Consider the following 24,873-nt stretch of genomic DNA (forward strand, 5'->3'; position numbering starts at 1 on the left):
ATTCAAAAAATAATTGGAAACCATTTATAGAATATATAAAGGATAAAGTGGAGAAACCAAATCTCATATTAGATATATAAAGGTTCTATGGGGGGGGGATAATGAAATTGATAGTATGTAACAAAATGATAAATTAAGAAAAAATGATTAGAATTTAGAAGGATTAAGAAAAGTAAAATAAGAGTGAAGTATGTAGAGGATGTATAAAAAATAAGGGAGAAGCTCAGATTTGGTTGAGAAGTCGGGGGAGGGAAAGAGAAAGGATGACAGGGGGAAAGGAGGGTGGAGGGAAGGGTGGGAAGGGAAAATAAGACAACTGTAACAACAATGTTATGGCTGTATTTTTTATTCGATTGTATTTTGTTTTTGTTTTATTTGATTGTAACTATTGTGCAGTGATACCAATAAAGTTTAATTTTATTAACAAAACAAAACAAAACAAAAAACATAGTCAGACTTGCAATTAAAACCCCGTGGGTGACAAATGTATACACAGTGGACCTTCCTCTACCTATTCTCTGTAGACACTTTTAGTTCTTTGCTCCTTACAGGTTTGCAATGGAACTCACACTTCTAACAAAAGAATTCAGGACGAGCGATAGCAGACTCCTGCCGCAGCATTTCCCAGACGTATTAGCAACTGTTCACACCACTCAAGAAATTCCAGAGGAAACTATTTTGGGGCCATGCCTGCTGCATGATGCGCAGTTGGACACTGTGGCTTTTATTGCACTCAAGTGCTCAGAGAAACGAAACATCCATTATGTCATCAAGGTAAGAGGCGGTTCAGAAGAGCCCCTTTGCATGACTCCGGAAAGTGATTCTGAAACGAAGCCGGCTAGCTTTTGATAGGCACTCTAATCCTATTTGTGACCTAAAGTAATGAGAATGGTTATTGTATTGTGATATTTGCAATCATTAGGATCATTTCCTGTAAGGGGGAGGGCTTATAGAGAAGCAGCCCGTCTCCCAGCAGTCATGAGAGCGAAGGGTCTGATGGAGGGAGTCAGGAAACAGAGAGGGAGTGCCAGGGCTCTGGCAACACTAAAGAGCCCCTGTTCCATAGGCAGGAAGAGAGGGAGGCGGAAAGAGAGGACAGGAATCGGTCTGACAGAAGACCCGTCCCCCCCCCCGACACCGGAATTGAGGAGGAGGAGGAAAGGGAGGCGCTTCTCAGTTCCGAGGCTTTTATGCTGGTCCAGAATGCGGAGGGGGGCAGTGCAGGAATCTGACTCGAGCGGCTAGACATGGAATCGGTAGTTCGTTACACTGTAAATAATGTGCACCAATAAAAACGTCTGAAAGACAAGCATGTGGAAGGTCGTTACTCAAGAGTACTCACCTCACCCTTGACATTTCCCAAGGAGCCCAGGCACACACGATTTTCTGTGCAGTACTGTTGGGATTTAAGGCTAAACAGTGAATTTAAGTTTTTATTCTGTTGACCCTGACTTACTTACTTACTTAATTATTTATTATCCATGTTTCCAAATTTATAACACATCAGTCTCAAATTATAACTAATGTAATACAATTCCCCCCCCCCAAAAAAAACCTGGCTTCCAACCATTGCTTTTGGGGATTCCCCAGCAAGGAATAAGTACAGTCATACCTCAAGTTGCGTCCGCTTCAGTTTATGTGTTTTTGTGTTGCGCCCCGTGGCAACCTGGAAGTACCGGAATGGGTCACTTCCGGGTTTCGTCGCTCACGCATGCGCAGAAGCACCAAATCACGATGTGCACGTGCGCAGGCATGGCGCTTTGGCTTACGTCAGTTCCGTGTTACGGACGGGCCTCCGGAATGGATCCCTTCCGTAACACGAGATTCCACTGTAGACCCACAATTATTATTATTTTTTGCAAATTCTTGCCATTGTATCACTCAGCTCTCATAATAACCCATAATAAAGGCCAAAGAAAGATCCAGCAAGTTGACTATGGTGTGATTGTCCCTACTGACCTGTCCCAGGGCCATCCCAAAGCCTGAACCTAGGACCTAGGAAGTGGCCTTCCTCCCAGAAAGAAGGTAGCTCACTGGAGAATCTACATGGATTTATTTTAGTGGGGCCAACTGGTGAGAGGTCCACCATGAATACTTGAAAAAGGCAGCTGTTGAAGGATGAGGGCAAAAGAGTTAGGTGTGGGCAGCATCCTAATAAAAGGGTGAAATGTTGATTCTTTCTGAAGCTTATGTGGGAAGATGTGTTCCATCACCATTGTGGATGTATTGGTCAGGGGCTGGACTGAGGAGGTATGGTGGGGACTGCCCTCCATTCTCCTGAACCTTCCTGAGAACAGGAGGACAGTATAGATTTAGAACATTGGTTTGCAGAAGGTCACAGTTCAGAGGCTGCTGCAGTGGGGAGAAGCTGGGAAATATTGGGAGAGCAGCAGGAAAAAGAAGCGCCAGGGGAGAGAGAGAGAGCTGACAGACTCACTGTCTTTGGAAAGCATTCCTGACCGCCCTCCATCTCCCAGGACCAGGCGGGCATTGAGAGTTGTAGAACAGAAAGCTCAGAGGCAGAAAGCACAGATCAGCTGACACAGGGATAACATAGAATAGGAGGGGAGGGGACCTTACTCGGAGCAACACCATTGTCTTAGGGAGATGGCATTCCTTCGTCTCTCTCTGAGAATATTGAATAAATTACTTGGTAAGAACTCCTTTTGTTTATCTGCTTCTTGGCTGCCACCTGAAGCCTGACATTAATATGGTAGCACTCACACAAAACTTCTTTTTTTAAAAATAATAATAATAAACAAAACAGTGAATTTCTCCACTTTTGGCCCTATAGGTAGATGCCACATCAGTGCAGAATCCCGGCGGGTTTCCTTGGATGAGGTTGGTTCAACCAGCGTCCAACAAGAAAGAGCAGAACCTAGAAGCCTACTTAAGGAATAGCCAGCTGTACTATCGCCCTACAAGGAAAATACACCGGAATGAGGAACTCCTGGTTTGGTACGATGAGGAACTCTCTGGGCTTCTGGGATTCAGCGAGATTAAAGCCAGCAGAAGCCTCCACAGTGGTGAGTGTAGAAAACCCACCGTCTAGTTAATGTGCCAAGTGGAATTTCCATTCTCTGGGGAGTGCAAACCATAATTCGTTCGCTTACTGCCCAACTTGGCTTGCCACTCTCTTGGAGGGCTTGCATGTACGACATTTTGTCCGGGCCACCATCCTTCTCTTCCTAAATAGAAAGACAGACAACTTCAGAATCAGTAGAGCCTGGCTTTTATCAGTAGCATCTATTGTATTCAAATTACCTGAAGGAACGTCTCCACCCCCATCGCTCAGCCCGGACACTGAGGTCCAGCTCCAAGGCCTTCTGGCAGTTCCCTCACTGCGAGACATGAGGTTACAGGGAACCAGGCAGAGGGCCTTCTCTGTAGTGGCACCCGCCCTGTGGAACGCCCTCCCATCAGATGTCAAGGAAATATTTTTGCTATTTTTTTTAAAGCAAAAATGACAGGCAGAATGAGAGGGCAGATGAAACAAGATGTCTACGAGGAATGGGGAGCATTTGAAGAATATTTAAAAAATAACAACATAAAAGGAACTCTACTGGCAAAACTAGACTGAGCCTGGTAGATTATCAATTGATATTACAAATGTGACAGAGAATACGAAGGGAACAAAGAAAAAAAGGGGGGGAAGGTAATATGTATAAAAAATCGTGCGATATTATTTAATCCACAGAAAAAATACAGCAAGTTTAATTGGAGGTCAACTGAAAGTGTAAATAGTAGGAATTTGAAATGAATCTTAGTTTGGTTTATGTTTATTCTTTAAATGGTCAGAAGAAAGGTCAATTTAGGTGTGTTTATGATATCTATGTTGATCTTGTGTAAATGTGTGTTTGTATTTGTATTTGTGTGTTTTATACTTGTTTTCTTTTTGTAACTTTTTTTAATCAAGAAAGATACTTTTATACAGATGTCAAGGAAATAAACAACTATCTGACTTTTAGAAGACATCTGAAGGCAGCCCTGTTTAGGGAAGTTTTTAATGTTTGATGTTTTAACACTTTATTATTATTATATTCTGTTGGGAGCCACCCAGAGTGTCTGGGGAAACCCAGCCAGATGGGCAGGGTATAAATTTTATATTACATTACATTACATTATATTATCACTATATTATATTATTTGTAATGCAATTAAACATACTCAAGAAGGCAAGAATGTATTGCAGCAATTTAAGATCAACACATTTTTTATGACATAACCCATGGGTAGGCAAACTAAGGTCTGGGGCCCGGATCTGGCCCAATTGCCTTCTTAATCCAGCTCGCGGATGTTTCGGGAATCAGCGTGCTTTTACATGAGTAGAATGTGTCCTTTTATTTAAAATGCATCTCTGGGTTATTTGTGGGGCATAGAAATTCGTTCATCCCCACCCCCCAAAATAGTTCGGCCCCCCACAAGGTCTGAGGGACAGTGGACTAGCCCCCCTGCTGAAAACGTTTGCTGACCCCTGACATAACCTAACTAGATTCCACTTCATCAGATACACTGAAAGAAACGGCCAGATATCTCGCAGAAAAAAGAGCTATCAAAACGAGTTTTGCAAATACCGTATATTCCGGTGTATAAGACGACTGGGTGTATAAGACGACCCCCAACTTTTCCAGTTAAAATATAGAGTTTGGGATATACTCGCCGTATAAGAAATATGACCCAGCGTATAAGACGACCCCCGACTTTTAAGAAGATTTCCCTGGGTTAAAAAGTACAGTGGTACCTCTACTTATGAATTTAATGTGTTCTGAACGCACATTTGTAAGTCGAAAAAAATTGTAAGTTGAATCCCATAGGAATGCATTGGGAGAAAAAATTCGTAAGTCGAAGCAACCCCATCTAAAAATTCGTAAGTAGAAAAAATCCTATCTAAACCACATCCAAGATGGCGGACGGAGCTCCATTCGTAAGTAGAAACATTCGTAAGTAGAGTTATTCGTAAGTAGAGGTACCACTGTAGTCTTATACGCAGGAATATATACATTAGTAATTTCCTAGTCCACAACTGCCTAGCTTAGCTGAGAAAGCCTTCATTTGAAAACCCAGCTCTCCAGGAGCTCACTCCAGCTATGGCACGTGTCTTCATGGCACTGGGGGGGGGGGAGAGCGATGACCCACTGGGCTCCAGCCCAGCCCTCGCCACTGATGTGACGCCAGCCCCGATTCGCTTTGCGAGATTGTGATGAAAGGGGGCGTGGCTGCTGCATTCTCCTCACGGCCCCCAGAAAAATGTGCCCGGGGCCAATGCCCCGGTAGCCAGCCCCCCACGCTACGCCACTGGTTCTCTCTGAGGTCTTTCCTAACACTTCCACCTATGGGAAGTGGATAGGGTAGCAAATCAGGCAGAGCACCAGTAAGGTAGGGACCAGTTCATCATTACTAATGATCTATAGAACTACTCACCGGGGCAGACGTGGGCATTATGGGGCCCTGATTTGGCACACACACACACCTCCCCCCCCCAGCCCTTGCGCCCTGCCAGGCTTTGGGAAGGAGGCATCAAAGTGATTTAAATAGATTTAAATTTGTGTGCAATGATTCTTACAAGAATATATCATTTTTTTTCATGCCATGTTGCTATAAGATACATTCCTCTTATTCCCGTAGCTAAGAAACAGGGATTTTGCATTGATCACCATGGTGGAAGATGTTAGACACATGTCCTAGAAGCAATTTTTCAGGGAGGGCATTTGGAGAACTGACAAGAGATGAGTTTCTAGGGCTGCTTGACAAATTAAGGATTGATGCCATCCTATCCAGTTGGCATACACTTGAAAGCCCCCTGAGAGAACTCAAGAGTGAAATTGCTCATCTCCTGACCAAAGGAGCTTGGAACTAAAATCGGCTTTGTTACTAGAGAATTGGAGAGTAACCAAAATAATGCCAGTTTTTAAAGAAGGATGCAGGGGGAGTGAGGAATTATAAGTCCAACATCTGTTGCAAGTACAGTCTTAACCTTGGTTTTCAAATGCCTTGGGAGTCAAATGTTTTGGCTTCCAAACGATCGAAAACCGGAAGTGATTTTTCGAACGTTCTCTGGAACCCAAACATCAAATGTGACGTTTGCGGCTTCTGATTGGCTGCAGGAGCTTCCTGCAGCCAATCGGAAGCTGCGCCTTGGTTCCTGAACGTTTTGGAAGTCGAACGGACTTCCAGAACAGATTCTGTTCAGCTTCCAAGGTGCTACTGTCTCTTGGTTGAAAGCATTATTAATAATATTATTAAGCATATAAAAGATCAAGCCTTGCTGAGGAAGAATCATGCCTTCTGCAACAGAAGTCTTACATTCCCAAACTTTTAGAGTTGTTGAGACTGTCAATAAGCATAGGAATTGGGATAATGAAGCAGACAGGATCCTCAAACTGCGGCCCTCCAGATGTTTTGGTCTACAACTCCCATGATTCCTAGCTAAGACGACCAGTGGTCAGGGATGATGTCAATTGTAGTCCAAAACATCTGGAGGGTCGAGGTTTGGGGATGCCTGCTTTAGATGGTCCAACTCTGCAATTCTGTGACTCTTGTGACTTTTCTTTCTGCCTAGAGTTGGATTGCCCAAACTGCAAGCAAGTTTTCAAATGGGAGCACCCGTATCTGTCTCACACCCGCTTCCTCTGCTTCCCAGAGAACAGCGCCCAGCTCTGGAGAAACCTTTCCGCCCCAAAGACGGCGAAAAGCAGGTTGGTAGGACAACCCACAAACTTCCACAGCCTGGCTAGGGACCTGGAGTTCAAAATGGCCGCTTGGAAAGAGGATTCCCACGGGGAGAGGCGGACGAGCTGCGACGACGTGGAGAACGGCCTCAGCCGGAAGGCTGTGTTGTTGGAGAAGACAAACCACCTGCACGAAGGACAGCACAGCGGGAGCAGGGACGAAGGAGTTGCGCAGCAGGTATCGGGCGGATCTTTCTGGAAGCTCGGCGCAGGGAAACAAATGTCTGTTAAGAAGGATGCTCTCCTCCTGCAGCAGAAGGAGAGTGCGTTCACCGAAGTGAGGCAGATGAAGGAGAAGATGAAAATGGAGAAAGCCAAAGCGGGGCTGGAACAAGGAATTGGGGAGGCCCAGGCTGGCAGGGACCCTGTTCGGTGTTCACCTGGCAGTGCGTTTTCCTTTGTGTGGCCCAACAGAGGTGCCAGGGAGCCAAAGAGTGCTTTCAGCAAGCCAGCTAAATGCCTGCTGGACAGGAGGACAGCCGTTGCCCCTCATCCTCTGAGTGACTTAGCCAAAGGCCCAGGGGAGTTGTCAGGGTGCGCCAGTGCCGCGGACCTAATGCGTTACAGTGCCCTTCTGGCTTCAAAGTTCCTGGCGAGTGACTTGAACGGCTCCCCGTTGCTGCAGGCGGGCCTCGTTCAGCGCAACCCTTATCCCTCGGGGCTGTGGCCCAGGCCGATGGGAGAGCAAAGGCAGGCCCCGCCCGCCCCAGCCTCGAGTCCCTCGTCCGCTTCCTTGACTCTGTTGCCTCCTACCTTCACCTCCTTCAGCGTCGCGGCACAAAACTGGTGTGCGAAATGCAACCTCTCCTTCCGCATGACCTCTGACCTGGTGTTCCACATGCGCTGCCACCACAAAAAGGAGGGGCCTTCGCCAGAGTCCCCACGCAAAAGGAGGCGGGAGGAGAAGCTGACCTGCCCCGTCTGCCAGGAATATTTTCGGGAACGGCACCATTTATCTCGCCACATGACTTCTCATAATTAGGCCCTCACTTGTACCGTCGAGATGAGTCAGATGTGTGCATTGACTGAGCAATTTCTATTCATTTTCTGCTGGAATTTTCCAACAGCTGGGCAATCTGCAGTGATTTCCGTGTTTTTCAGATGTGGGGAGGGGGACCATTACTACAGGAGCTTCAGGAAGATATGTTCCTGGAAACTGAGCTCTGTTGATATGCTTCCAAGGAAATAAAAGACTGAGATGTTGAGGTGGTGGTGTTATTTTGGAAATTTTATTTGCTGGTTTGGGGTGGTGGGGGGCTTATCGTACCTCATGTTATTCTTTGAAAAAGCTTGTCCACCTGAGAAGGCCTGTCCTCTCTACTGAGCAGAAGTAGTAGTGATAATAATTTATTATTTATACCTCGCCCATCTGGCTGGGTTTCCCCAATCACTCTGGGAGGCTCCCAACAGAATATTAGAAACACAATAAAACATCAAACATTAAAACTTCCCTAAACAGGGCTGCCTCCAGATGTCTTCTAAAAGTCAGATAGTTGTTTTTCCCCTTGACATCTGGTGGGAGGGTGTTCCACAGGGTGGGTGCCACTACTGTGAAGGCCCTCTGCCCTGGTTCCCTGTAACTTTACCTCACAATGAGGGAACCGCCAGAAGGCCCTCGGCCCTGGACCTCAGTGTCTGGGCTGTACAATGGGGGTTGGAGACGCTCCTTCAGGTGTACTGGACTGAGGCCATTTAGGGCTTTAAAGGTCAGCACCAACACTTTGAATTGTGCTCAGAAATGTACTGGGAGCCAGTGAAGATCCATTAGGCATTGAGTAAAACATTGAACAGTACCTAAGACATCATAGGCGAGATAGAGTTGGGCAATATTTCAATTCTTCGCCTGAAACCAGGATGAAGTTCAAATCGTGATACCGGTTTGAGACTTTTTGAGCTGGCGGTGCATCGCGGCTTCACGGCCCCTGCCAGCACAGCGCATTCCAGCCTGCCTGCTGGTGGCGACCAGGGAGCTGTGATGTATCACCAGCTCAAATTGCTGCTTGCCGGCCACGACAGCCCACTCCACTTGCTTGGGCAAAGAGGCAACTGTGCAGGCAGTAAGGAGGCAGGTGGAGCATCTTCTCAGGCCCCGTCTGAGAAATGGAGAGGGCAGGAGCTCCTTTGCCCAGTAAGCAGGAAGTCCCTTTCCCTTCCTCCTGGTTGCTCCTCCATCCACCCACAGCCCAGCTGCTTTCCCAGCTTTTCCCGGTGTTATTTCAGTCATCGTGATATATTGCTATATCGCAGTGGTTAGCTGGTGATACAGCACGAGGTGGAAAGCCTATCCCTAGGCCCTCCTTCGTGTGCCTCCTCCTCGAGAGGTCCGGAGGGTGGCGACACGAGAACGGGGCCTTCTCTGCAGTGGCTCCCCGCCTGTGGAATGCTCTCCCCAGAGTGGTTTAGACCTCAGTGGTTTAGACCTTAAGCTGCATGTAAATCAGCAGCGGTTGCTCAGGCCCAGAACATGAGTGGTTATGAGTGAGGAGGATACAAAACTCTTCCACATAAAACCCCTCATTTCACACACAAATCACACACGGCGGGAGAAGAAAACCCTGGCGATGGTCCTCGCCCCTGATCCTACTAAAGTTGTGAATCCAGCCTTTTTCACACAACCGGCTGAAAAGATGCGAGGTCACAAACGGGAACAGCAGCCAACATCCTGGCATCTCCTCCTTCCCCAGGCCCAACATGTTCTCTATTGATCTGAGGGGGGGGGGTGACTCTTGTTTCCATCACCTATGAGGCTATGGTTTGAATGACGTATGTTTGTGTGGCGACGCACAGCCTGTTGCGACGAGATCAAGGGCAGGAAAAGCTTCTTGTCCTTCTTGCTCTGTGGCACAAAGGGAGTGAGTTTATTTGCCCTTCCACCTCACCCTCATTCCAGACGCTTTTGAATAATGGGGTCAAGTAAAATGTAGTCATTTCTAATGTAACGTGATCACACACCCCTTGCCAAGGGTGCAAAGGGACCCTGTGCACATATCTACTTGGATCGGTGCACGGCACAAACAATAGTGTAGACAAGTCCATAGTGTATTACTTATAAACTATTATTACGGTATTATTTGAATTTATATACCGCCCTATACCCAGAGGTCTGAGGGCGGTTCACAGAAATGATCACAATACAGTGGTACCTCGGGTTACACATGCTTCAGGTTACAGATTCCGCTAACCCAGAAATAGTACCTCGAGTTAAGAACTTTGCTTCAGGATGAGAACAGAAATCGCGCGGTGGCAGCAGGAGGCCCCATTAGCTAAACTGGTACCTCAGGTTAAGAACAGTTTCGGGTTAAGAATGGACTTCCAGGACGAATTAAGTTCTTAACCTGAGGTACCACTGTATATAAAATCAGAATAAAAACAATATTCCAATAACATAACTCACACCCAAAAAGAGCCACATTTTAAAGGGTATAGAGCAGGCATCCCCAAACTGCGGCCCTCCAGATGTTTTGGCCTACAACTCCCATGATCCCTAGCTAACAGGACCAAGTTGTCAGGGATGATGGGAATTGTAGTCCAAAACATCTGGAGGGCCGAAGTTTGGGGGTGCCTGGTATAGAGGATGTTGATTAGGGCAGCCAAAGGCCTGGTTAAAAAGGAACGTTTTTGCCTGGCCCTAAAGGTGTATAATGAAGGCGCCAGGCGAATGGTCTAACCACTGAGCCTAGGGCTTGTCAATCAGAAGGTCGGCAGTTCGAATCCCCATGACGGGGTGAGCTTCTGTTGTTCGGTCCCAGCTCCTGCCAACCTAGCAGTTTGAAAGCATGTCAAAGTGCAAGTAGATAAATAGGTACCACTGTGGCGGGAAGGTAAACGGCGTTTCCGTGCGCTGCTCTGGTTTCACCAGAAGTGGCTTAGTCATGCTGGCCACATGAGCTGGAAAAACTGTCTGTGGACAAACGTCGGCTCCCTCGGCCAGTAAAGCGAGATGAGTGCCGCAACCCGCAACGTCGTTTCCCGATTGGACCTAATGTCAGGGGTCCTTTTACCTTTAACCTTTACCTAAGGTGTTTAGAGGAACTTGGTAGGCGCTGCAATGATAAGGTAATTGAACGTTTATTGTAGGATAAGCGTGACATAGTTCTGTACTGGTTTTGTTCAAATGTAACAATAAGCAGTAGGACGGTGAGCGATCTCCCTATGGCTGAGTTGCTCTGGGTACCAGGACAGGGGTGGGGAAGAACCATGGTTCTCCCAGTTCATGTACCAATCTGCTGCATGTGTTGGCGCTTTTCCTGACTTTGTCATTGCCCGCTTCCCAGAATGCAGCAGTGACTCAGCTGGAGAGCAGTCAGGCAAGCCCCGCAGCCCCACCATGCCGTCTGCTCTTGACAGCACCATGGTTTCACGAAGGAGAAAACCAAGGGTACGTGCTCCACCCCTTCTGGCTCTGGGAGAAAGAAACCACGGGACTTTAGCATTACGTGAGAAGCAGCATTACTGGGTTACAGCTCATAGCTGTTTGGGGTGGGGAACATATCACAAGAGGTAGCCAAGGCTTGTTGCTTGCTTTTCCCGGAGGCAGGTAGGGTGGAGCGTGAACCGGTGACCAGTGTGAAGCAGCATACTGCTAGTTCACAGGAAACCATGGTTTTATTTCCAACCATGGTTTACTGTGTGAATGCGGATAATACAAAATATAAAGATTAGCATAGGCTACACAACTACATTAATGAGTAGGTTAGTGAGTTCTGGGTGAAAGTTTCATGCAGTTCTCAGTTTCAGTAGCTTGGATGTAAAAGCAGGTTGCTCCAATAAGAATACCTGTATGTAATATTTTGAGCCCTCTACTAGTTCAGCATCTTAAAAAGCAGAGACATCACCTTGCCGACAAAGGTCTGTATAGTTAAAGCTATGGTTTTCCCAGTAGTGATGTATGGAAGTGAGAGCTGGACCATAAAGAAGGCTGATCGCCGAAGAATTGATGCTTTTGAATTATGGTGCTGGAGGAGACTCTTGAGAGTCCCATGGATGGCAAGAAGATCAAACCTCTCCATTCTGAAGGAAATCAGCCCCGAGTGCTCACTGGAAGGACAGATCCTGAAGCTGAGGCTCCAATACTTTGGCCACCTCATGAGAAGAGAAGACTCCCTGGAAAAGACCCTGATGTTGGGAAAGATGGAGGGCACAAGGAGAAGGGGATGACAGAGGACGAGATGGTTGGACAGTGTTCACGAAGCTACGAACATGAGTTTGACCAAACTGCAGGAGGCAGTGGAAGACAGGAGTGCCTGGCGTGCTATGGTCCATGGGGTCACGAAGAGTCGGACACGACTAAACGACTAAACAACAACTAGTTCAGCAAGTGAGAGGAAAGCTCTTGGACTATTTATTTGGTCCACTAAAAATCCCTATACTGTACAAGATAAGTGTGAATAAAAAGCATTTTACCCTTTCGACACAAAGTAAACATTATATCATTACACACAAATTTAAATATATTTGAATAACTTTGGTGGCATTTTTATACTCACATGCATGTAGGCCCCATTGAACTCAGTAGTGCTTACTTCAGAGTAGATACATATGTTTAAAATTGTGTTGTTAAAGCGTGCTGAAGCAGCTAAATACATGCTGAAGACCAAAACGACTCTATTTTGGCTACAGGAGTAACATAAACCGACACAGACCTTTATACCGTGACTTTCCCTGCAAATAAATCAATATATGCCACCAGATTCTTATAGCAGAACTTTTCACAGCGGTAATCTGGTTTACAAAATATGCAGCAAGATTTTTTTAAATGCCCGCAAAAGCTGTGAATTAAATAAGCAGCACAATAAAATATGCCCTTTTAAATCTATGGATAACTTTCATTTCAGTTTTGTAAGGGACATAAGGGCTATCAGGCTGTGGAAGTTGAAAATAAAGACCATAAAAATGGCATGTGGTGCCCTAATAGGTTGCAAGGCTGATGAACAGCAGCAGCAATGCTAATAATCTGCCCATCTAAATATGCCATACATATTGGAGTGGCTGGAAATGCAATTCATCTCTTGCACATGCAGTGACGACAAGCCACAGAAGGTGTTTTCAACAGCAAAGACATGAGGGTGTTGGGAGCAAGATGCTGATCGCAGAGAGAAGCAGATAGGATTAAATCAGATTATTATTTTGACCTAACTTTTCTCTTTCTGTTCTTGGATCTTAATTCTCACAGAACAGTGCAGTCCAGATCCTGCTCTTAGCCTCATGCACGGTGCCCTTTTCTTAATAAACATACATTGGTGATGATACAGAACGGAAGCCTATACGACTTGCATTTTTTGTCTCGGACAAGACCTGACCGTTAGTTAGGCACTGCTTCCGGTCAGCTAGTCTGGCAAAAAAGATATCCAAGTACAACAAGGAAATGGGTTTCAAGAACACCTGGTCACTGTTCAGAATTCTAGTGGCAAACTCAGGCTCCATACATTAAGTAATATGATTCAACTAATGACATATCACTGGAACCATGATAGATGGGTCAAACTTGCTACGCTTTCGTAACGAGGTCTTGTAAAAATCCTCAACGGAAACGGGCAGCCTCCATCACTTTTGTCTGCATGCATGCATGCCCCGTGCTCACACACAAGGCAATATTGCCTTCAGTCTGATGAGTTTCTGCCTAGGCGCATAGGACTTCTTTAGTCGCAAAGGTAGAAGCATTTTACACACTTCTGAATAACCCCTACAGGAATCGGCATCTCTCTTCACGACGATTCACACATGTACAAGATTGCACGAATCCACTCGTGAATCAGCAAGGATAAATAAGGGGGGGGGGCACCGCATTGAGGCGGGATGACATCCAGGGTGGCGTGACCTGTAAATTTGCATCAGAGTGGAAAAGTCTCCCTGGGTAAATGGAGTTTCGGCTGCTCCTAGCCATCTATTCTGTGTGTATCATGGGGGCTCAGGCCTTCCAGGCTCTGAAAGAGGAAACTGTGGGGTGGGGTGGGGGTTGTTCTGCATGTCTTTCTGCCCCATTTGCGGACTTCTCATAAAAACTGGGACTGGTCAGTTATCATAGCTGCCAAGTCTCCCGTATTCCCCGGGAAATCCCTGTTTTCCCAGCTGTTCCTAGCTGAAAAAACATGTTTTTTTGTTTCCCCCCGGTTTATTCTGGCGTGGCGGCCATTTTGGGACTGGGCGAAGCATGCTCAGAAGCAACTTTTGATGCTGCTCTGCCCAGTTCCAAAATGGCTGCAGTGCGACTTCTGGCGCGGCGGCCATTTTGGAACTGGGCAAAGCAGCATCAAAAGTCACTTCTGAGCATGCTCCGCCCAGTTCCAAAATGGCGGCAGCGCTACTTCCGGTCTGCTACTTGTGCCCGGTCCCTTCTTTCTCCGACAGCAACTTGGCAGGTATGTCAGTTATATCCTTGAGATAGCAGAGGCCTGGGACAGATTTGCCGGGATGAAACACTCAACTTCCCTAATTTTCATTTCCTGCCTTTCGCTCCCATGAGGCCTTTCCTGTTGGACATCAAGTTTAGCTGGACCTGTGGAGCTGCAACATTTCCTTAGCCTTGATGAGTGCCACCTCAGGGGGAACTTCCATGTGAGGACTAACTCCCACACCCTCCCAGGTGTCATCCATTGAAATGATGGATCTGGAAGTTGGAATGGTGATGTAGAGGCTGGTGCCATCCACATGGTATGTCTGAGGCGGGAGGCAACCTCCGCTGGTCCTTTGCCCAACGATGAAGGCTCTGCCCAGTCTCTTCATGATGAACGCAAATTCCTCGGCGGCACCGGCAGTGACAGAGCTGGTTAGGATGATTAGACCTTTATTGGAACCATATCTCAGACCTGCAAGAGGCAAGATAACATGCACTAGGTTAGTACATTGGTTCCTTTCAACCCTACGATTCTACGATTGGCTCCCCTCCTCCTTGCAGCTATGAAATAAGGGGTAATAAGACCTCAAGGGTTCGAAATCCACATCGAAATTTAAATCCTTACTTAATTTACATAGGCTGGATCTACACAGCTATAAAAGAACGCTATGGAGAAAAGTTGTAAAAGCTCACAATGGAAATTATTATTGACTTTTCATTTCATCTCTACAGCGCCACCTGGTGTCACAGTGTTATAACACATTTATAACATTGTAATTCGACTAATGTGGGACCCAGGTGGCACTGTGGGCTAAACCACTGAGCCTAGGGCTTGCTGATCAGAAGGTCGGCGGTTCGAATCCCTGTGACAGGGTGAGCTCCTGTTGCTTGGTCCCAGCTCCTGCCAACCTAGCAGTTCGAAAGCACATCAAAATGCAAGCAGATAAATAGGAACCGCTATAGCGGGAAGGTAAACGGCGTTTCCATGTGCTGCTCTGGTTCGCCAGAAGCGGCTTTGTCATGCTGGCCACATGACCTGGAAGCTGTACGCCGGCTCCCTCGGCCAATAATGCGAGATGAGCGCGCAACCCCAGAGTCGGTCACGACTGGACCTAATAGTCAGGGGTCCCTTTACCTTTAATTCGACCAATGTAGTTTAGTCCATAGTGTCTCAATTATAGAAGTGCCTTATATGAATCTTGTTCCTGCTTACAGCAATCCTGAAAACCAAGTGGCTATTCCTTCTGCTCTACAGATTGCAAATTAAGGCCGAAAAAGTGCAGCTTGATAAAGGCCACACAGACAGCCGGAACAAGGCAACTGCCTAAAACGAGAGTACTGTCGTCCTTAACCCGGACCCCTTGCATTACTCTGAGGAAGATGGAGGAGGAAGTACAAGCTGCTCTGCCCAGTGGGGAATTTCAGTGCCTTCCCTGGTCCCTCCTGACCTGAGAATTTAGCTCTCCCACCTTCCTCATGCTTGGTGGTCAAGCCCCAGTAACATCCCGTTTTCAAACATTACAAAAAATGAGGTGTTAAACACGGTTTCCCCATGTGTTCATTGCTTCCCCCCATTTCTTAATCGGAACTGCTTGACAATGACCCATGCTTTCAGCCATTCTGACATTTCATGAATTACATGCTCTCAGTGGCTTTCTAATATAGGTATCAGGAAATCTATTGACACCCACAAACCAAAAGTATAATTGCTCTCACCTGTAAGCTGCGAAAGGGTCCACATGTCTCTGGTGGTATCATTGGGTCTGTTGTAGACCTTGTCCAGAAGAACTGGGTGTCCTTCATCTAAGAAATATGAGCACAGAGCTGCTACAGAAGACGTAGAGCCTCCTATATTATATCTAAAAGGAGGAGGAAAACCCAGATCACATAAGGTTCAACCTGAGGGACGAGGCAGACATACTTTCTAAAATGTGCTGCATGGTTTGAACACACATATATTCAGTGAAGGGAGGGAATCTGGATCACAGACAGAAGTACTGTTTTGGGTGGACAGGAGGCGGGCAGGTGTGGAGGACTCCCTGGTCCTGAATGGGGTAACTGTGCCCCTGAAGGACCAGGTGTGCAGCCTGAGAGTCATTTTGGACTCACAGCTGTCCATGCAGGCGTAGGTCAATTCTGCATCCAGGGCAGCTGTCTGCCAGCTCCATCTGGTACGCAGGCTGAGACCCTACCTGCCCGCGGACTGTCTTGCCAGAGTGGTTCATGCCCTGGTTATCTCCCGCTTGGACTACTGCAATGTGCTCTACGTGGGGCTACCTTTGAAGGTAACCCAGAAACTACAACTAATCCAGAATGCAGCAGCTAGACTGGTGACTGGGAGTGGCCACCGAGACCATATAACAGCGGTCCTGAAAGACCCAGTACGTTTGCGAGCACAATTCAAAGTGTTGGTGTTGGCCTTTAAAGCCCCAAATGGCCTCGGCCCAGTATACCTGAAGGAGCGTCTCCACCCCCATCATTCAGCCCGGACACTGAGGTCCAGCACCGAGGGCCTTCTGGCGGTTCCCTCGCTGCGAGAAGCCAAGTTACAGGGAACCAGGCAGAGGGCCTTCTCGGTAGTGGCGCCCGCCCTGTGGAACACCCTCCCATCAGATGTCAAGGAAATAAACAACTATCTGACTTTTAGAAGACACCTGAAAGCAGCCCTCTTTTGGGAAGTTTTGAATGTTTGATATTTTATCACTTTAATAATAATAATAATAATAATAATAATAATAATAATAATCTGATGGGAGCTGCCCAGAGTGGCTGGGGAATAAATAATAAAATGTATCATTATCATCATCATCACCATAGGTTCAATGTGAAGGTCCGAGTCTATTGCCTGATGCCATATAACTGCATGCGTGCCATTTGAAGTGTTCAGTTGCACCCATACAAGTGGTTTAAGGGGCAAAGAGATTGAATCTGAAGCTTTGAGAAACACCACTTTTACTGTGTATGTTCCATTTTGAAAATTACAATTAATTCCTTAAATTGGTGATTCCCCCAAAACACGAAGCCTTGGGATAATTGGAATGGAAGCGCCAAAGAAGCTGACTATTATTATTATTTTTGCGTATACAGCAACCGCAGAATATTATATACGCCAAAAGAGGAGGAGATTCCAACCAAAGAAGAAGGGCTTATAAAATTAATAGATTATGCTGAAATGGCAAAATTGATTGTAAAACATCAGAGATCAACACGACAATTTGTTTATGGAAAATTGGAGGCCTTTATTAGACTGCCAAAGGGACCCAGGTGGCTCTGTGGGTTAAACCACTGAGCCTAGGGCTTGCTGATCAGAAGGTCAGCTGTTCGAATCCCTGTGGCGGGGTGAGCTCCCGTTGCTCGGTCCCTGCTCCTGCCAACCTAGCAGTTCGAAAGCACATCAAAATGCAAGTAGATAAATAGGAACCGCTACAGCGGGAAGGTAAACGGCGTTTCCGTGTGCTGCTCTGGTTCACCAGAAGTGGCTTAGTCATGCTGGCCACATGACCTGGAAACTATACGCCGGCTCCCTCGGCCAATAATGCGAGATAAGCGCGCAACCCCAGAGTCGGTCACGACTGGACCTAATGGTCAGGGGTCCCGTTACCCTTTTATTAGACTGCCAAAGTATTGCTTATGGAAAATTGGAGGCCTTTATTAGACTGCCAAAGTATTTTAGCGATAATGTATGAACTAGTGAGCAGGATTGGAGATAGAAGCAGCGGGGCGGGGGGGGGGGGTTAATGCAGCAATTAAGGATAAGAATAAAAGTATCAGGACTAGAGAAGTGGGAAGTCAAAAAGAAAAAATATAAGTGAGTGATGTATGTGAAGTAAATTTGTTAAAACCTTGGGAAAATCAAATAAAAAATTCCTGACCGTTTTTGGTCTAGTAGTTACCTCAGGTCTATGATTAGGGCATCTGTGTGGGCAATCTTCTCCCAAACGTGTTTCAAGAGCAGCTCAGACAGTTGAGTCAAAAGGTCGCAGTCGCCAAACATATCGAACCTCAAGTAGCCCACGTTGTTCTCAAGCACGTTGGTGTGGTAGGAGAACTTAACGAGATCTTCAAACATTTCGGGAGAAGGGATCTGCCATGGTTTGAAGAACATAGGTTGAAGAACATAGAAGGGCAATGTCAAATAAATGAATGACAAGGTGGTGGAGATCTTGAGCACATCATGGCTCCTAGTCTTATTGAAATTAAGCCAGGGTTGAGTAGAGTGTAGAACTAGATCTGGGGAGACCCAGGTTCAAATCTCTACTCAGCTATGATGGCTGGTGCCCGTTTCTTAGCCTGCCTCATTCAGGGCTGTCTTAAGCATATCTGGCGCCCTGGCACCGTGGTGCGACGGATCCTTCTGGCGCCCCGCGCCCCGTTTCCCAGCACGGCGGGTGGGTGCAGCTGCACGGCGGGTGGGTGTGTCTGCCACAGGCGCAGCTGCGTGGCTGGCGGGCGGGCGGGCACAGCTGCGCGGCGCCCCCTGGCAACCCGGTGTCCTGGCGCCCTGCGCCACCCAGCCTGGCTGTAGGGCCGGCCCTGGCCTCATACCTACCTCACATGGTTGTTGTGAGAATTAAATGGTGGGAAGGAGAGAACCATATACACCGCCTTGAGTTCCTTGGAGGAAAGGGGGAATATACATTGGAATAGATAAATCAAGTTTCTCTGCTGGGTGCCCCTTGTACTCTGCACCCGTCAGAAACCCGTGAAGGGACAGCCACTGTACTCCTGAGCAGATATATGCATTTTAATGCGAAAACTTCTGTTATAGTAAAAGCATTTCACATACACACGGAAACCTGGTGTAAGTAGAAACCAGAATTTTAAATGAACATGTCAAAACTTGCAATAATAATAATATATTTAAAATGAACCACAGCCATCTGTTGAACCGATTAAGGCTGCTTTCCTGTGTTAAAGAACAAACCATGGAGGCGAATATTTGACATTGTGTTTTATTACAGTTGGCTACCTGCCGACTCAGGGACTAGATCAGGCATTAGCAAACTCAGCCCTCCATAATGTTTTGAGACTACAATTCCCATCATCCCTGACCACTGGTCCTGTTAGCTAGGGATCATGGGCATTGTAGGCCAAAAACATCTGGAGGGTCGAGTTTGCCTATGCCTGGACTAGATAGTCATCATGGGCTGTAGCCTCCAAGAGATGCCATCATGGACCTCCATGATTACCCACAAGACCATATAGATGATTGGAGGACCCATGTTCATAGCTGCCAATTCTCCCGTTTTCCCCGGGAAATCCCCGTTTTTCCAGCTGTTCCTAGCTGAAAAAACGGATTTTTTTGTTTCCCCCCCAGTTTATTCTGGCGCGACGGCCATTTTGGAACTGGGCGGAGCATGCTCAGAAGCGACTTTTGATGCTGCTCTGCCCAGTTCCAAAATGGCTGCAGTGCGACTTCTGGCGCGACGGCCATTTTGGAACTGGGCAAAGCAGCATCAAAAGTCACTTCTGAGCATGCTCCACCCAGTTCCAAAATGGCGGCAGCGCTACTTCTGGTCTGCTATTTCCAGCCCGGTCCCTTATTTCTCTGACAGCAACTTGGCAGGTATGCCCATGTTACTGAGCTGCGCAATATCTTCACTTGTGAATAATTATGCATATTTATGACTTTATCAACAAAAAGCATGGAATTTTACTTTCTATCTCTCGAAGAAAGACAGTTTTGCTCAGATACTGCTAACCTTTGCTTCTGGGTGTATACCAGCCAAGCCTCTCCATGCTACCTTAAATTGTACCTCCCCACTCCTGGGATGTTCTTTTGAATAGGCCTGCAGAGAACTGCAGCAGTTGTACACTTGCCATACGTCAGGAAAATTCCTGAAACGTCCTGGTCATCAGGTGTACAAATGGCGTTGGGGGGGATTTTTGCCGAATCTGCAAAACGTCAGGGGAAACCCAGATGTATGGCAACGCCGTGGAAAACCCAGCGGAAACAGCTAAAAAAAGGAGCTTAAAATCACTACCGGTATGTTTGGGTTAGTTTCCGCCCCCTCCCCCCCAAACCTCAACAACTGGGGTTTGTTCCCAGAAATAAGCTTAACAATTTGGGGGGTTTCCTTAAAAAAGTTCCACGGCTTTTCAGGTGTCAGGAATTTTGCTTTTTGAAATATGGCAGCCCTAAGCAGAGAATCCGTTATACTGGAGAACTGGGACAGGATTGCCATCACTTGCCCTGATATGTCCACGTGTTGATTAAAGCTTCTGGTTTTTGAACAGAGCGTGTGCGACGATACAGTCTGCGTTTAGAATCTGCAGAGCGCAGGTCATGTATGCAGTCAGAACAGGTGCATGTTCAGAGTGCAGGAGGCTCTGCTCAAAAATTATGCTGAATGCATACATCTAGCTTGGCCCTAAATTGCAACACCCTGAAAAACAGGAAGGGCAAAAAACTGATACGGGCAACAATAAAAGTGTCTTCCTTCCTTCCTTCCTTCCTTCCTTCCTTCCTTCCTTCCTTCCTTCCTTCCTTCCTTCCTTCCTTTTTTTAAAAAGAACTGTAGAAAGGGATAGTAACACTGTGGAGAGAATAGGGCAGCTTATTATTTTGCTAGTTATGCTGTTTCAAATGTGCCTTTTATATTTGACGTCACTTAGTCATGCTTTCTTTTGAAATGTTTAAGATAATTTTTTTGTTAACTTTGCTCTGCTAAACGTGCATTCTGCAGTTGACCTCCTCTGTAGTGTTTTTTTAAAATGTTTAGGATAATATTTTAGTTTCCTGTTAATTATGTCTGAATGAATGTTAATTGTATTTAAATGTATACTTCATATTCAGCTTTCTTCTGTAATGTTTTATTTTAAATTATTTTATTTGCTGTTTTAATGTAGGTTGTAAACTGCTTTGAGACTCTCCCCCTAAAAATATAAAGCAGTATAGAAATGAAATGAATAATAATAATAATAATAATAATAATACACATGATTTGCAGTTGATCCTCTAGAACAGGAGTAGGCAACCTATGGCCTGGGGGGCTGGATCTGGCCCAATCACCTTCTAAATCTGGCCCGCGGATGGTCTGGGAATCAGCGTGTTTTTACATGAGTAGAATGTATCCTTTTTTAAAAAATGCATCTCTGGGTTATTTGTGGGGCCTGCCTGGTGTTTTTACACGTGTAGAATGTGTGCTTTTATTTAAAATGCATCTCTGGGTTGTTTGTGGGGCATAGGAATTCTTTCTTTTTTTCTTTTTTTAAATATAGTCCGGCCCACTACATGGTCTGAGGGATGGTGGACCAGCCCACAGCTGAAAAAGGTTGCTGACCCCTGCTCTAGAACGTGGCAGGGTAGCAGAAAGTTCAGGGATGCCATAGGATGACAAAGTAAAACACACACACACACACACACACACACACACACACACACACACACACACATGTTTGCCACATTTCCCAACAGGGCCGGCCCACCCATGAGGCAGGCTGAAGCAGTCACCTTGGGTGGCAGAAACTGAAGATGTAGCACACTGCAAATAGGAACTTACCTGCACTGGCCTGATACCTGGGATGTGGTCCTTTGAATGTTCAGGGATGTGGGTGACCTTGAGGTGCCTATCTCCAGAGAGAGCTTTTAGGTTAGCGTTCATTTTCTCAGCAAGTTCCACCTCACAGTTGACGTTTCTGTAGGTGGCCTGCTCAGCAAGCTTGGCGGCCACTGCAGCCCCAATATCGACAAAGGCATAGTTGTCGGCCACCAGTTTGCCCACGGCCTGCAGCACACTGGGCAACCTGGCGCGCAAGGCGATGATCTTCTGGGCGGACGCCAAGGCCTCCGGAGCCTGCGTGGTTACATGGGGCTCCACCCCAGACAAGCTCCACACTTTGCCAGTGACTGGACTGAGCACCACTTGGCTGGGGATCAATGCGTACAACGGGCTGCTGCCTATGTGGTAAATACCCGCTGAGAGCGAGCCCCCGACCGTGGGCTCCCCGATTACTGTGGCGCGATGCAGGTCCTTCAAAGAACGAGTGAGGGCTTCGGCGGCCGAGCCACTCGTGTGGCTAATGAGGATATAGACATCCTTAGCCGAGCCGTAACGTTTGCCACTCACCTCAGGCAAAGTCCACACCTCGGTACTTTGAGAGGTGCTACGGTCAAAGATTGTGTACAGGTGTCGCTGAGGAGCGGCGTCAAAGAAGTAGGAGCAAAAAACGGGCACCCCGCTGGAGTAACTGCCCGTGTTGTAGCGCATGTCGACAACAATGGCTTCTGTTTCCACCAACTTGTCCCAAACCATGTGCAGCACCTGTGGCCCAATTACCTTCACCGTCTCCGCCTCAGCCATCATGTCAAAGCGCAGGTACCCCACGTTGCCTGGCAACACTTCCACCTTGAAAAGAGCCTCGATGAGGTAAGTCAGTTCCTCGGCAGTGGGCGCCTTGTTGGGAGAGTGCTTCTCCGGAGGAGGCTCCACGTGGCTGTGGAAGATGTGCAGCTGATGATCCCCAGAGGTTTCTTGAAGGTCGCTAGTCAGCTGAGAAGCGAGGGTCTCAAAGTCCACGACTGAGCGATACCCGCCTTTGGCCAGCTTGGAACGGAGGGCGCCACTGATCCTCGTGGCCATTTCCGGTATGGCATAGTGGGCCTCGAGCAACTGCCTTACTTCCTCGACAAGTGCTCCCATGCCGTTGTGGAACGCCAGTATTTCCTGCGCCTTTTTAAGCGCCTCATCAGCCAACACGATGGCGTCGGGCACCACCCCGCCACCCAGCCAACACTCCCCGTGGTTGTCGATGAAAGAGACGACCGGCACGTTGATGAGAAGGCCGCAATCTGCTCCTTCATCAAGCTGCAAAACGCAGAAGGTGTGCGTGTGGGTCAAGATACCTGCCGTAATCTCGCCGACCAGGGTGGCACGGCCAAGGGACTGCATGAGGTAAGCAAACTCCTCGGCGGCTGTGGCTGTGTGGTGGCTTGTGAGCAGGTAGACGCCTCGCTGAGCTCCGTAGGGCTTGCCTAGCATTTCAGCCCTACTGTTGTGGTCCTGGGAGTGGTTTGTGCGCCTGTCGTAGGTGGTGAAGAAATGCACAGCGCCGGCAGAGGGGTCTTGGAAGTAGGAGAGCAACACCGGCACAGCAGTTGAGGAGGGGCCTCCGATGTTGTACCGTAGGTCGATGATCAAATTGTCTGTGGCTTCCAGGGGCTCCCAGACTTGGCGTATGAGGTAGGGCCCTAGCTTGACCAGCACCGTAGCATCAGCAAACTCATCGAAGCGCATGTAGCCCACGTTTCCTGGCAGTACTGACACCTTGAACACAGTATCTACCAGGGCGTGCATGAGTTGCTCGTTGTTCGGTAGGTCGGTAGCCATGGCAACCTGCTCCTCCGCTGGCGCAGCTGCAAATTCACCCGGGGCGGCAGCCCGCAAGAATAGGCGCGGGTCTTCTGACGCAGTGTGCAGTTCGGCATTGAGCTTGGAAGCCAGCTCAGTTGCCGATAGGATGGAAGAGTAGTTTAAAGCGGAGAGGCGCATCAGCAGGGTGGGGACCCGGTCTACCATGGAATAGTTGTCTTTCAGGATACCCATCAAGAGGCTGATACTGCCAGGGATAGCTTTGCGTAGCGAAATGATGCCCAGGGCTTTCTCCAAAGCTTGCTCTGCTGAGGCAGCTACGCATGGCTCCACGCCACCGATTTCCCAGCTTTGCCCGTTTCCGCTCAAGGGGCTCACGGAGCAGGATAGAGGAATTGTCATGTAGAACTGGGAAGCCCCAATCTGCAACTTTTGGGTGCCCAAGGAGCCCCCGGCTGACTTCTCCCCCACTATGATAGCCCTGTGCATCTGTTTGAGGATATAGGCCACATCTTCGGCCACCCCTGTGGTGTGCTGGCTTATCAACAAAACGACGTCCTTCTCCTTGCTATATCTAACACCCAGCACCTTGGGCAAAGTCCAGATTTCCACGGTCGTATTGGACGGACGGTTGTATACGGTGTCCACATGCAGCACCCTGTCCTCGTTGTACAAGTAAGAGATAATGAACGGGATGCCGGAAACCTGCCCTCCGGTGCTGTAACGCAGGTCGAGGACCAGAGCCGACGTCTCCATCAAGGTTTTCCACACCTTTTCCACCAGGAAAGCCCCAATCTGCTCCACAGCATCCTGACCGATGATGTAGTCGATCCTTAGGTAGCCTACGTTGCCCTCCAGCACCTCAAACTTCACTGTGTGTTGGATGAGACTTAAGAGCTGCTCTGAGGTGGGGGAAGTCTCTGCTCCTTGCTCGGGGGCAACGGGAGCTGAGGGCTCATAAGAAATCACCAGCCGCGGGTCATTGAGGGCTCCTTGCACCCCAGCTGTCAGAACAGTCGCCAAAAGTTTGGGATCGGAGATGTCCAAGATCTCGCCACCCTTGATGGCTTGCTCAATGGCTTCTTGCATCCCCGCCAGGTTTTCGGGAAAGCAATAATTATCCAGCAGAAGCGTTGCCATATCCAACACCAGTGTGGACTGAAGGACGCCCTCACTCCAGCTGCCGCAACACATCAGGGCCACCCACAGCAGGAGACGTTCCCTGATCATTTTCTTTGGTCAGGATAGCGCAAAGTGAAATGTGCCGCAAGAGAAATCCAAACCGCTTGCAGTCCGGGAGGATCTTAGCTTTCTGGCGGCGCTCTCTGTGAATCATGTGCTGAACAGCCAAGTATTACATTTGGAGAGCATGGAATATCCTTTAACTAGCCTTTAAATCTGGCTCTAACCCCTTAATCTCATTAAACCGGAGGGCATCAGACAAAGGCCACGTAAAGTGCAGCTTCATCGTGCAACAATCCCTCTTACAAAACTGCCTTTA

At 47.7% G+C, this 24,873-nt stretch overlaps 2 protein-coding genes across 2 annotated transcripts; one reads left to right on the plus strand and one right to left on the minus strand.

Moving 5' to 3' along the window:
• Positions 1 to 506: 506 nt before the first annotated feature.
• On the plus strand, positions 507 to 7,939 carry ZNF488 (zinc finger protein 488). Its single transcript, XM_060274205.2, has 3 exons — positions 507 to 774; positions 2,795 to 3,026; positions 6,560 to 7,939. Exons 1-3 carry the CDS (start codon positions 559 to 561, stop codon positions 7,708 to 7,710), a joined length of 1,599 nt encoding a protein of 532 aa, XP_060130188.2. The 5' UTR covers positions 507 to 558; the 3' UTR covers positions 7,711 to 7,939.
• Positions 7,940 to 14,213: 6,274 nt separating this feature from the next.
• Positions 14,214 to 24,602, minus strand: RBP3 (retinol binding protein 3). The gene is made up of 4 exons (XM_035138494.3): positions 21,564 to 24,602; positions 17,955 to 18,145; positions 15,778 to 15,920; positions 14,214 to 14,533 (listed from the first exon to the last, which is right to left on the minus strand). Exons 1-4 carry the CDS (start codon positions 24,600 to 24,602, stop codon positions 14,214 to 14,216), a joined length of 3,693 nt encoding a protein of 1,230 aa, XP_034994385.3.
• Between the last annotated feature and the right edge of the window lie 271 nt (positions 24,603 to 24,873).

Source organism: Zootoca vivipara, chromosome 5, assembly GCF_965207765.1.
Source record: "Zootoca vivipara chromosome 5, rZooViv2.hap1.1, whole genome shotgun sequence".
NCBI lineage: Eukaryota > Metazoa > Chordata > Lepidosauria > Squamata > Lacertidae > Zootoca > Zootoca vivipara.

Excerpts from the sequence above, each read along its gene's own strand:
- ZNF488 (XM_060274205.2), top strand. The coding sequence starts at position 559 with ATGGAACTCACACTTCTAACAAAAGAATTCAGGACGAGCGATAGCAGA. Across the intron at positions 775-2,794 it reads ACATCCATTATGTCATCAAG|GTAGATGCCACATCAGTGCA; the intron begins GTAAGAGGCGGT and ends TTGGCCCTATAG. Across the intron at positions 3,027-6,559 it reads CAGCAGAAGCCTCCACAGTG|AGTTGGATTGCCCAAACTGC; the intron begins GTGAGTGTAGAA and ends CTTTCTGCCTAG.
- RBP3 (XM_035138494.3), bottom strand. The coding sequence starts at position 24,602 with ATGATCAGGGAACGTCTCCTGCTGTGGGTGGCCCTGATGTGTTGCGGC. Across the intron at positions 18,146-21,563 it reads CAGGTATCAGGCCAGTGCAG|ATCCCTTCTCCCGAAATGTT; the intron begins GTAAGTTCCTAT and ends AAACCATGGCAG. Across the intron at positions 14,534-15,777 it reads GACCCTTTCGCAGCTTACAG|GTCTGAGATATGGTTCCAAT; the intron begins GTGAGAGCAATT and ends TGCCTCTTGCAG.